General features: G+C 36.5%; 3 protein-coding genes across 7 annotated transcripts in view; 2 read left to right on the forward strand and 1 right to left on the reverse strand.

Moving 5' to 3' along the window:
- The window catches only part of LOC135837357 (uncharacterized), a 288834-nt gene that overhangs the window by 229148 nt on the left and 47028 nt on the right, over positions 1 to 12658 (reverse strand). The gene's annotated exons all lie outside the window — the stretch shown is intronic.
- LOC135837375 (uncharacterized) overlaps positions 1 to 12658 on the forward strand; it is a 141810-nt gene that overhangs the window by 75677 nt on the left and 53475 nt on the right. Inside the window, exons 1-2 of one of the 5 annotated variants that reach the window (XM_065352627.1) lie at positions 2107 to 6516; positions 6888 to 7790. The exons of 3 other annotated variants lie outside the window; for them this stretch is intronic. In XM_065352627.1, the coding sequence (XP_065208699.1) occupies positions 6439 to 6516; positions 6888 to 7769 (960 nt within the window). In that variant the 5' untranslated portion in view covers positions 2107 to 6438 and the 3' untranslated portion in view covers positions 7770 to 7790. Of the gene's footprint in view, positions 1 to 2038; positions 6517 to 6887; positions 7791 to 12658 lie in introns of those variants that run through there. One more of the 5 variants, XR_010557178.1, reaches the window with a different exon arrangement.
- Positions 8 to 1574, forward strand: LOC135837399 (uncharacterized). Its single transcript, XM_065352662.1, has 2 exons — positions 8 to 579; positions 685 to 1574. Exons 1-2 carry the CDS (start codon positions 508 to 510, stop codon positions 1468 to 1470), a joined length of 858 nt encoding a protein of 285 aa, XP_065208734.1. The 5' UTR covers positions 8 to 507; the 3' UTR covers positions 1471 to 1574.

The following is a 12658-nucleotide window of genomic DNA, read 5'->3' on the forward strand; positions in this document are numbered from 1 at the left end:
GTTAGTACAGTAATTCACGATCCAGATCCTCTGGATCTTGATCCTGAAACTATCATAGATGGATTGACAATGTATGGGATTAAGGTATCTAAGACAATGAAGCAATACGTAAAAATATTGGTTAAAATACCAGACATGACCTCAATTTAGAATCCGAGCTCGGGCCCCGACAATAGTTAATTACAATTTTTTTCTACACGTGATACCAAAAAGAACGACATCAAGGCCGTGAAAAAGAGCTTGAAAAAAAAATTGCAAAAGTGTCGAGAACTGTGTCTCATGTACGAAGTAGTTTTTATACTCGTAATACGAACTGACCTACTAGTAGGTATTCATAGAACAGATTTTCAGAGTTTTATCTCAGAATTATCATTGCATTGGATGGATATTCGATCAACGAAATTTCAATTAGATTTGTTAAAGATAAACCTATTCGGTATTCGTTTTGGGTATGACCTAGCATTTCTAAATTTTTAAAACAAATTTTACCATAAATTTACCTACGTAATGAAAATTAACATAGTAGTTGTTTTAATTTTCGTTACGCACTCGTCCAATGGTGGGCCACTTAACGACTCTGTGAGTATACAATTTTAAAATTGAATAAAAATCGTACACCCATTCTAAAGTAATTACCCACGATGATGCGAGCAAAAGTGTTGAAAAATTTAATTTCGCTTTTAGCTTGGAAATCTCAACGACACGATTGAAGAATTTGGATGGAGATCAGTAGGATACTTGAAACAGCCAGATGATTGGCATCAGGCATTTGTCGTCCTAGCCAAAACGTACAAAGAAGAACTCGAACGACATGAAAACGGACCTGACAAGAATGAAGGAGACATTAACGAAATTCACGAGGGTAAATCACGACATTACAAAGAAGACGACCTGAAACGATGTGAAAACGAAACTGTGGAAATTAAAAAAGAATTACTGAAATTTAAATCGGTCATGTGGGTGCGTACATATCAGCTGGAAATGGGCGAATACTGTTTCGGATTGCAATACGTGTCACCCGATAAAACCAAAATGTTGGAAGAGTTGAAAAATAATGCCTCCAGATATACCGATACAATTACTCCCGAATGCCAGACATCAATTGGTAATCTATGTAGTGATACCGTTAATGAGCATGCCGTTATATGGCTACATTACCTCGCATTCTCTGATAAAATTTTGGCTACGAGACTCCGCAAGGAACTGTTGGATAGAAAAGTGGATGTGTTTGAATTTTGTACAATGGTGGGCGCGATTTTCTTGCGAATTGGCCGATTTGATTTCGCCGACGGTTTTTCAAATCCCGAACCTGAAGTCGTCCTGGAAGGATTGAAGATGTTTGGAGTTCGGGTAGGTGGGGGATTGGAGTCGGTGAAAGTTTTGTTTAGAATTGAAAGCATGACGATGACGAGTTATAGACGTAACGACGAGCAAGGAGATGATTATGATGAGAATTCAGCGAAAACCTAATATGTACTCTAGGGTTGTCCACATTTACACAGCAAAACTTATTTTGTTAAATATTCACTGTCTCACCCGCTCATTTTTTTCCTTTAGGTGTAGGTAGTTCACAAAAAAAATTTCAGCCAAATCCGTGAAGATTAACCCGTGCCCCCGGGCCACTCAATGTCCTTATGGGAATTAACATAGGATTGTACCTGTAAAAAACACAAAACTTCAGTTTTGACCGAATTTCTTTGAAATTGATGGTTTGGACCATAAAAAGCAATAGTGTAAACAACTTGAAAGTGTTTTGACAAATTTTCAACTCCGAGGGGTCCATTATTGAGGAGCCACAAACCCCCAAAAAACGCCAAAACCCGCAGTTTTCACGATATTTGGGGGTTTGTGGCTCCACAATAATGGACCCCTCGGAGTTGAAAATTCGTCAAAACACTTTAAAGTTGTTTAAACTATTGCTTTTTATGGTCCAAACCAACAATTTCAAAGAAATTCGGTCAAAACTGAAGTTTTGTGTTTTTTACAGGTACAATCCTATGTTAATTCCCATAAGGACATTGAGTGGCCCGGGGGCACGGGTTAATCTTCACGGATTTGGCTGAAATTTTTTTTGTGAACTACCTACACCTAAAGGAAAAAAATGAGCGGGTGAGACAGTGAATATTTAACAAAATAAGTTTTGCTGTGTAAATGTGGACAACCCTAATGTACTCGTAGTTTTGTTTCAAGAAGCCTGTAGTCCACAATAGGTGGTGCATAAAAAAAAATCGAGGTGGCAAGCTAATTTTTGGTATACTGGTCCATTTTGATGTTCTGAAAACAAATCCGAGGAGTTCCCTTCTGTGCCGGGTGAGCTTTCCCCCAAATTGTGGATCTTTGCCCCCCCAATTGGGGTTTGACCAAAATCTCATGAAAAAAATGTCGGATCTAATCTATGTATTTCGAGATCATCATCATCATCATCATCATCATCATCATCATCATCAACGTCATAGTCGCAAGCGACTAGTGTGTCCCCAATAACGACCACCACTCCTCTCTGTCTTGAGCTAGTGTGGCCGCAGTCACAACTGAGCCAACTATTTTCCGGAGATCTTCCTCTGCCTCGTGTTCTGGGCACCTTGCCAAAGAGAATTCCCTATTCAATGTTTACGGTCCTCTTCTGGCTACATGTCCAAAATAACTCATTATCCTGGTTTCACATATTTTATTTCGCCTGGTTGGTTCTTGCAGTTGTTCCACAATTGATGCATTTGTTTAGTGCACATATCTTCAACATCCTGCGCCATACCCACATCTCAAAGGCATCAATTCTTTTTTGACCATCTTGCTTCAATGTCCAGGTCTCCGCTCCATATAAGAAAACTGGAAAAGCTAGCTTCCTGATTAGTCTCTTCCTCATTTTTATGGAGATTTTCTGGTTGGTAGTGACTTTTCTCAACTGAGACATCGCTGCTTTTCCAAGAGCTATTCTTCTTCTAATTTCCTTGGCTGATCCTCCATCAGCATCCACAAGTGAACCCAAATAAATAAATGAGTTCACTTTTTCAAATTCATTCAGGGCTTCGGATTCTGGTAAGTATCCAGCTCTATTAACAACCATGACTTTGGTTTTCCCCACATTTATGAGGAGTCCTAGGTCCTCACTGACCATCCTGACCCACCTGATCAATTCTGCCAGTTCCTCTTCATTTGCAGCTATTAAAGTAGTATCATCAGCATAATGGAGATTGGAGATTCTTCTTCTTCCTATCATGACACCACCTTCCCAGTTCTCCAAAGCTTTTTGCATGATGTACTGGCCATTGATGTCAAACAGTAGAGGTGAGAATATGCAGCCCTGCCTAACTCCCCATTGTGGATGAGGGTTGGTGAAAATTGAACGTTTCAAATTGCACGTGAAAAATTGCATGTGAAAAATTGCACGTGTGAAATTGTACATATACAATTGAACGTGTGTGATAATAGAACGTTTACAGCGTTCAATTATTATGTTCAACTATCCGTATTGTTCTGAAAAGGCTAAAAATGAAGTTCAGTCCCTATAATTTTGGTCAGTGCACATTGAGCACCCTCTCAACCGTTTTAGGGAGTTGTCGCAAAATTCAATGAGTCCGATTTCAAATGTAAATTTTTTATCTGCTCATAAATTCCAGAAAAAAAATGAAAAAAATTCAAGTAATACTGTAAATTTAACAAGCAGTCAATTTCAGACAGTTTCAACCTGTTCAGGAGCTGGTATCCATATTTTGAACGTTCAAAAGTTGATTTAGATGGTTTTTATGGAACTTTGTGAAAATCTGAAATCTCTAAAATACAATCGGAGGTTCCAGTTCCAGAACGCCTTGAAACCATCTCCAATTGAGTCAGCATGTTGAAGTAAATTTTACCTTTTCACCTTCTTTGAGTAACATTTTGCGAAAATTTCAACTTTCAAAAATTTGCTGGAGGCTCCAGAACTGCTCAGAACGTTTCAAAACTGTATTTTGGGTTGGTGAAAATCTCACATTATTAAATCATTTTCAGACGTTAAATTTGCAGACGTTCTATTTTCACATGCGTGCAATTATCACACACATTCAATTGTATACATGCAATTTCACACGTGCATTTTTCTTACGTGCAATTTGTTGGTCCCTGTGGATGAAACGAATTCAACTCTTCTCCACCTACTCTCACCATCATCTCATTCTTGTCATACAGCAATTTAATCAGCTCAATTAGGTTCTCTGGAACTCCCATCTCACATAGTATCTCATGTAGCTTTGTCCAATTGACACAGTCAAAGGTGTTTGAATAGTCAATGAAGCATAGTACCTCAGGAATGTTGAATTCACAGAATTTTTCACAATTATTTGTCTGAAGTTCAAAATCTGCTCTCTTGTACTCTTCCAAGCATAAAACCTGCCTGTTCAGATGGAATCTGCATATGCAAGTATGCCTTGATCCTATTGTTGATTATTTGGAGCATCACTTTACTGGCATGTGGAATCAGGGCTATTGTGTGATAGCATAATTTTTCATATCACTTTTCTTGTGTAGCGCAATTAGCACCGATTTGCAACAATCTTCTGGCCATTCTCTTTTGCGCTATTATGTTGTTGCATATCTTCCAGATCACTTTCTCTGCTTTCTTACCCATGGACTGTAGTATGTATCTCAGTGTTAATACTGTCACATGCAGGCACTTTGCATTTTCTTAATGCCTTGTTGGAATCTCTTACTTTTGATATCCAGCTCTTCTACACTATCCACTTCAATTTCTGGTACTTCATTGTTGTTTGGGCTCTGTGGTTCACTCCAATATAGCTTGCTGTAATACAATCTCCAGTTCTTCAGAATCTTATTTGAGTTCCATGCAACTCTACCATCCTTAGCTGTGATTTCACTTAATTGTGGTTCAAAATTTCTGGTGATCTGTTTTATATTCTTGAACAGTATGCTTGATTCGTTGTGGTCAGCATATTCTTGAATTTTTCTCAACATCTGTTCAGGTAGGCTTCTCCATCTTTCCTACAATTTCTATGGATGCACCTATTCAAGGCTTGGAACTTGTTAACATTTCCTTCCAGTTTTACTTTTCTGCATTCTTCTATGAGCTTCAATGTTTCTTCCAACATCCATGGTCTACATTTTATGAGTTCTTCCTGCCTATTCTTCATCGCCGAATCGCGTTTCTTTTAGATTTCCACCTTCCCATAAGATATTTGGGTCCTCTTCATCTACGTGATCAATATTTATTCCGGCAGCAAGTCTTTTCCTTTCTTGGTTGGTAAGGCGTTTGTGATTTTTGTTTGTCGTTTTTTCCCACTGCGAAGACACAATTTAATCAAAGTCACCAGCAATTGGTGATCCGATGCTACATCTGCTCCAGGATAAGTCTTGGATTGTGTTATCGCCAACTTCTACCTCTAATATGAGCAAAATTATGAATGTTCCCCACCCCCATGTCTTACACCCTACCCTCACCAAAAAACCAACTCCACCAGATTCGAAAACTCTACGACCTTGAAAACATATCAATCGACATATTACTTGATAATACCACCAAAATTTGAAATTTCCCTATCCCCACTCAGTACTCACCTCCCGCCCCTGCCAAAAAAAATAACTCCAGGTTTGGATTCTACGACTTCAAACACAATATATATTATTATACTTCTTTGAAAATTTGAAAAATGGCCCATGATAAAATCTAGTTTAGGCCTGGGTACACCTTATTTTTGACATCAATTCCAAGATTTTCAAAAAATTAACTTTAGCATGTACTGTGCAGAGTGAATTTTGGCTTTCCAACTCCATGTGATGAAATTTTGTATACATTTCAAGTTTAAAAAATTTACTGGAGGCTCCAAAACCACTTGAAATCCACCTGCAGTCAACTTCACAGCGTATTGAAATTAGTTTGCAGAATGAATTTCGGATTTCTAACTTCATTTGAATGTTTCAAAAATTTGCTAGAGGCTCTAGAACTGCTCAAAACCTCCATAAAAAACTGCAACAAAAGTAAAATTAAGTCTTCCGATTTTGCTCAGTTTTTTTACAAGTTTCAGTTCTCGTTGATGGTTCGCTGAAATTTCTGTCCTCAATACTTTCGAGCGGAAAGTGGTGAATCTAATACCTATTTTCACTTTGTAAATTGTAGTATGTACTGTCGAACGTTGTAGGCTCTTATCTCAATATTGGTTGAGCTTACACATATGTAGTTCATATCTGTTTGTAGAGTTTTAAAAGGAAGGTATAGTACCTACATAAAGTATATGGAATACTGAAATTCAATCTTTCAGACTTATAAATACATAGATTACGTATCAGATGATTGACTGATTGGCAAATAATAGCTCTTAGCAATGAGATAAGTACATGCATGCTTGGTAAGTAGGTATACGTACTGACGTGAAATGAACATCTCCAAGTGGCGTAGGAGAAAGATACCTACATTTTTGTTGTCATAAGTTTTTCAGTCAAAGATCTTCGATGGAAAGCCACGTTGCTGTTTTCTGGTTTTTCGTTATTTGTAATGTTATGTCCTGTTTGACGCTACCAAAATCTGATGTGAGTGGTAATTTTTTCTTTTTGCATACAATTTTCAGGGCGTGATTTTTTTTTTTTATATTACGACTTGTAATGGATTGAATTTCATGGAGGTTTTTTTCTATTCTATGTAGCTTTGGTATGAAATCAGTTCAAATGAGGTTGAGTACATATCGTCATATGAACATTTTTATTGTCAGTTCATGTCCTTTAGTCATCATGGACAATGGATTCACTAATCGAATGATTCTATTTGTCATTTGTCTCGTTAATCATTTCCGTTTGTTTTGAATATCCTGTCGTATATCAAAAAAAAGTCACGTCATCGGTCATTCTTTAAACAATACGGGTGAATAAGCTAAAATGTCGAAGAAATTTCATGTTGATTTTAGCATGAGGACAACGTAAAGTGGCTCCATTCCGTTTTGGGGCGTATCGGTTATTTCGTAAACCCAGATTATCCGACAAATTGGATGGTAGCCTGTTCCGTATTGGCAACAAAACATAAAAGTCTTGAACAACGAATTCAATCACTTGAGAAACAACTTCAAGGCCGTGAAAAAGAACTTGAAGACAGTGAAAAACGACATCAAGACAGTGAAAAACGACATCAAGACAGTGAAAAACGACATCAAGACTGTGAAGAACAACACCAAGGGCGTGAAAAAGACCTTGAAAAAAATTTGCAAAAATCTCGAGAACAATGTCTCATGTACGAAGTAGTTTTCATAATACGAAATGACCTACTAGTATTTATGGAAGACATTTTCAGAGCTCAACACATATTTCCGGTAGAATCAAAAGACATATTGGCTGATCTGAAGAACACTCCTTCCGAATACCCAGAAACAATCACACCTGCGTGTTTGGAATCAATAAAACAGCTACCGAATGATACGAACGAGCATACTCTGATTTGGCTGCATTTCCTCGCATTCTCAGACCAGGTTTTGCCTTCCAGAATGCGCGATGCATTGTTAAATAATACGATCGACGCCCTCGTATTTTGCACATTTATTGGAGATATTTTCCAGAAGATTAGTCCGTTTGATCGGTATGCTCGATATCCGATGATTAATGCGAATGCTCAGAATGCTGAACTTATCCATAAAGGAATGACTATGTTTGGAATTACGTGTGATAAGATGCTGGAGTGTATTACGGTTCTATTTAAAATACCCAATATGGCGACGATATATAAACCTAGTTCGACGCGTTCGAAAAAGTACACGATTACTACCAAAGCATTTGAATACCTATCTGTCGAATCTTGAATAAATTTTTTGCACTTTGTTCTTAGGTCATTTTCTAACAAGTACACTGAAAATCTGGACCCAATTTCACCTTTGAAATTCTTCAAACAGGCTCGAAAAATGGTTTCATTGAAATGTTTAAATTTCTTGCAAAATTTTAACCCATTTTGAGAGGTCACGTGATATTTAATTCAAAAATAATGACCCAACTTTCGAGTGGAAATTTTTCAAAAATATTCAAAAAAAGTTTTGATTATAAATTTTTGATTTTTTTCCCAAAATTTTGACCCATTTTGGCCTGTTTTGGGGAAAATTGCCTGAGAATTCAGAGTAGGTATCTTTAGTTTTTATCATAAAAAAGCCTATGGGAAATTTTTCCTGCTCAACTTTCAAGCATGTGCACGAAAAACGTCATATTTTCTAACCGCAATTTTTCTCCTCCACGTTGCTTAATAAATATTTCATAGTTTATTTTAATTTTTCTCTCTATATTGATTATCACATTTTCTTGTGGAAAGCAGCCGCGAGGTCCAAAAGTTTCCTGAAGTTTGCATCTTTCATACTTACCGTACCCTATACTTTTTGAGAAGAACTTGGGTTTAAAAAAATGCGTAATGTGTTTTATAAAACTTTAGCGAGTTTTTACCAAATGGATTGCAAATTTGTCCATCTGTAGTAGTAGTAGTATGAGTATGAAAGGAGTAACTGAGTGAAAAAAATGACGCACGATGTTAAATAACTTTACCTCTTTTTATTCTTACGCGAGGTCAACAAACCTCGCTGTACGATACGCGGTGATACTCTAACGTAGATTTTTTTTCCAAAGTGTCACGCTTGGCTGGTGGAAAGTTTTTTTCGTCGAGATGAGACGAGGAGGAGAGGTGGTAAAAATATTAAATTATACGAATACGCGAATTTAGAAAAGCTCTAATTCTCGTCGTCGTTTTCTCGTTGTTGGTTGCTATGTAAGTATGTTGTGTGGCAATTTTGAAAACGTTAGTCTTTTGAATTTAATCATTTTTAGATGGTTTGGAATATTCTTTAAGGGAGGGGGGGGGGGGGAGGTTAGTATGGGACAGTGGTTAAAATAATATGTTCAAATTAGCTCAGAGAATGAAACTTCAAAAATAATTTGTAAGTTCTATGAATTAGGTGCTCTTGTTGATAGTTGAACCTGCGTTTTTCAGAATAGGGGAAGGGGAGGTTACCTCGTAATTTTCACTTATTTCTGACTCTTAATTGCCAAAATTCAAAGGTTGAGTATTTCATCTATCTCGGAACGAATCTTTTTACAGTGTTTTTGCGAGAGAAAAAATGGTGAATTCTAAATCAGTAATTTATTGAACTTTTGAATGTTCTTATCAAAATGGGTTGAATTCGAAAATTTCGACAAAAATGTCTTCAAAATATTTTTGTAGTTCAAACCTAAAAATTATGTCATAATTTTTCAAATTTTTGATAAACAAGTCGTGCGATCTGTATCGAAATGAATTTTGCAAAAAAAATTCAAGTTTCTGAACAAGAATTTTTCGGTCTAAAAATTCTTGAAGAGTGCTTAAGCCATAAAAGTTTTTATGGAAATTCCGATTTCGAGTTAGGTTTAACTGTTGTGGAACTATTCAAAAGTGAGCTTGCTCACCCCAACATTGGGGGGGGGGAGGTGCGCATGGCCCCGAATTTGAGGTTACAAAAAGTTAGTTGGTTTTCCATTGTTTTTGAAGGCTCGAATGCAAAATTGCAATAAGGGTTCTATCATTGCGAGTATCGCATTTTTTGGTGGTGCCGTGATACAAAAAACCCAATTTTGAGTTTTTTTTGAGTTTTTGAAGACGGCCTAAGCTGGAGGAAAAATTTGAAAAAAATACCAATAATTACAGTAGGAACTCATGCAGATAAATTTTCGAAAGAAAAAAAATTTTGTGTTATTGAATTTGGTTTGGAGTTATGGTGGTGGTTTCAAAATTGAAAATATTCGTCTCTCCTCCATATATTTTAGGAAAATTCAAAATTTTCAGTTCAAAACTCGTTAGAGTATGATTTGTTTCCCGAAAAAAAAAAGTTTTTGTTGCCAATGTGGCAAGGGGTGGGGTGGGAGTTACTGAGCCCAAATAGTAAGATGCAAGTTTGCGAGAAATAAAATCAAGCAACAACATGATACTTCAGTACATACTATTATTTTGAACGAGAACTTTCATTCATATTTCTACATCCGACCAAATAGACATTTTTACCGACTACGAATCGAATCGTTCGCGAACGAATCACTTATACGAATCGATTCGTTCGCGAACGAGTGACTTATACGAAGCAGTTCGTTCGCGAACGATTCATCAAAAATTGAGTAAATGAATCGATTCGTTCGCGAACGAGTCACTTATACGAATCGATTCGTTCGCGAACGAGTCACTTATACAAATCGATTTGTTCGCGAACGAGTCACTTATACAAATCGATTCGTTCGCGAACGAGTCACTTATACAAATCGATTCGGTCGCGAATGATTCATCAAAAATTCAGTAAATGAATCAATTCGTTCGCGAACGAGTTTCTTATACGAACCCCGTGTCTAATACTCCTATTTATCCTACTTATCCTACAAAAGTCATTTTTTTTGTCTATGACACCTTTTTGTCCTTTTAGTGTCCTTTTTTCAACAATTTTATCCTAAAGTCCTTTTTTTCCAAAATGACTTTTTCAAATTTTCAACTTTTCCTTCTTTTTTCTGGAATTTTGAACTTGTAGAAAAGGGCTTATTTGTCGACTTTTTTAGAACTTGAATCACACATTTTTTGAGCTTCTGCCCTCGCTTTGCTCGGGCTATTTGCTCTTCTTTTTCCCAATAGGTGACTTATTGTTCAAATTCAAGAAATGTTCAAAGTTTGAATCAGAAAAATAAATTACGATATTTTTCAAGTTTGAATTTTTTCTTTTCTTTTTTTTTTTGAATTGGGTTGTTGAATCATCATTTAAATTTCAAGATTTTGTAGCAAAATATAGGTAGCTTATTACACAAAAAACATCGTTTTCATACCTCTCAAAATACTGAATTTCTAAAAGTTTTGCCCTCGCTTCGCTCGGGCCTATTATATAACTTTTCTTTTTCCAGTTTTCAATTTTCAAAAAAAAGTCATAATTCAAATTTTAAAATTTTGAAGCAGAACACGAATAACTCGACACACATACAAACATTGATTTTGTATCTCTCGAACTCGAGATGATGATTTTAGAGGGCTTTTGCCCTCGCTTTGCTCGGGTCCGTTAGCTTTTCTTTTTCGGATTTCAAATTTTCAAAAAAAATAATTATTCGAATTTCAAAATTTTGAAGCAAAATAATATACTTACTTAGTACTTAGTTACTCATCACACTACATAACATAATTTTTTATATCTCCTAAAATACCTTCTAATTTTTGAGAGCTTTCGCCCTCGCTTTGCCAGGGCCAGTTTGTTTCTCTTTTCCTTAATTAATAATAAATTCCGAACGTGAAGGAGAAATCTCGCCCACTCTCTTCCCCTCTTGAAAAATCCGCAGTGCTCAAAAACTGTCCTGTTAACAAGTCCTGCTAAAATTCCTTTGGTTAAAAACTTGAATAAAAATTTTGAACCTCCCACCTTGAAAAAAATTTTGACACCCCCTCCCCTACATATCAAGAAATTCCATAAGTGCTCGAAAAATGACCTGCTGAAAGTCCTACTAAAAATCCTTTTCAAGTCCTTTTTTTTGATTTTGAAATTTTGTTAGACATCCTGACGAATCAATTCGTTCGCAAACGAGTCTCTTATACGAATCAATTCGTTTGCGAACGAGTCTCTTATATAAATCAATTCGTTCGCGAATGATTCACTAAAAATCATTCAATTCGTTCACAAATGATTCATAAAAAATTGAGTAAATGAATTGATTCGTTCGCGACCGAGTCACTTATACAAATCAATTCATTCGCGAATGATTCACTGAAAATTATTCAATTTGTTGCGAATGATTCATCAAAAATTGAGTAAATGAAACAATTCGTTCGCGAACGAGTCTCTTATACGAATCAATTCGTTCGTGAATGATTCATCAAAAATTGCGTTAATGAATCGATTTGTTCGCGAACGAGTCACTGTACGAATCAATTCGTTCGCGAATGATTCATCGAAAATTAAGTAGATGAATCGATTCGATCGCGAACGAGTCACTTGTACGAATCAATTCGTTTGCGAATGATTCATCAAAAATTGAGTAAATGAATTGATTCGTTCGCGAACGAGTCACTTATACGAATAGATTTGTTCGCGAACAAGTCACTTGTACGAATCAATTCGTTCGCGAATGATTTATCAAAAATTTAGTAAATGAATCGATTCGTTCGCGAACGAGTCACTCATACGAATCGATTCGTTCGCAAACGAGTCGCTTGTACAAATCAATTCGTTCGCGAGTGATTCCTCAAAAATTAAGTAGACGAATCGATTCGTTCGCGAATGAGTCACTTATACAAATCGATTTGTTCGCGAACAAGTCACTTGTACGAATCAATTCGTTCGCGAACAAGTCACTTGTACGAATCAATTCGTTCGCGAATGATCCATCAAAAATTGAGTAAATGAATCGATTCGTGCGCGAACGAGTCACTTATACGAATCGATTCGTTCGCGAACGAGTCATTCATACGAATCGATTCGTTTGCGAACGAGTCATTCATACGAATCGATTCGTTCGCGAGCGAGTCACTTATATGAATCAATTCGTTCGCAAATGATTCAGTAACTATTGATCAATTCGTTCGCGATTGATTCGCCTAGAAATCAGATTTTTTTTTGAAGAAAACCCGCTTCAGCTTTTTTCATAATATCGGGTTATCCCCATTGACGTTGCACCTAAATTCACAGATCTCCTTAACTCAATTACACCCTTCGTGGGCGAA

This window comes from Planococcus citri, chromosome 1 (assembly GCF_950023065.1).
Source record: "Planococcus citri chromosome 1, ihPlaCitr1.1, whole genome shotgun sequence".
NCBI lineage: Eukaryota > Metazoa > Arthropoda > Insecta > Hemiptera > Pseudococcidae > Planococcus > Planococcus citri.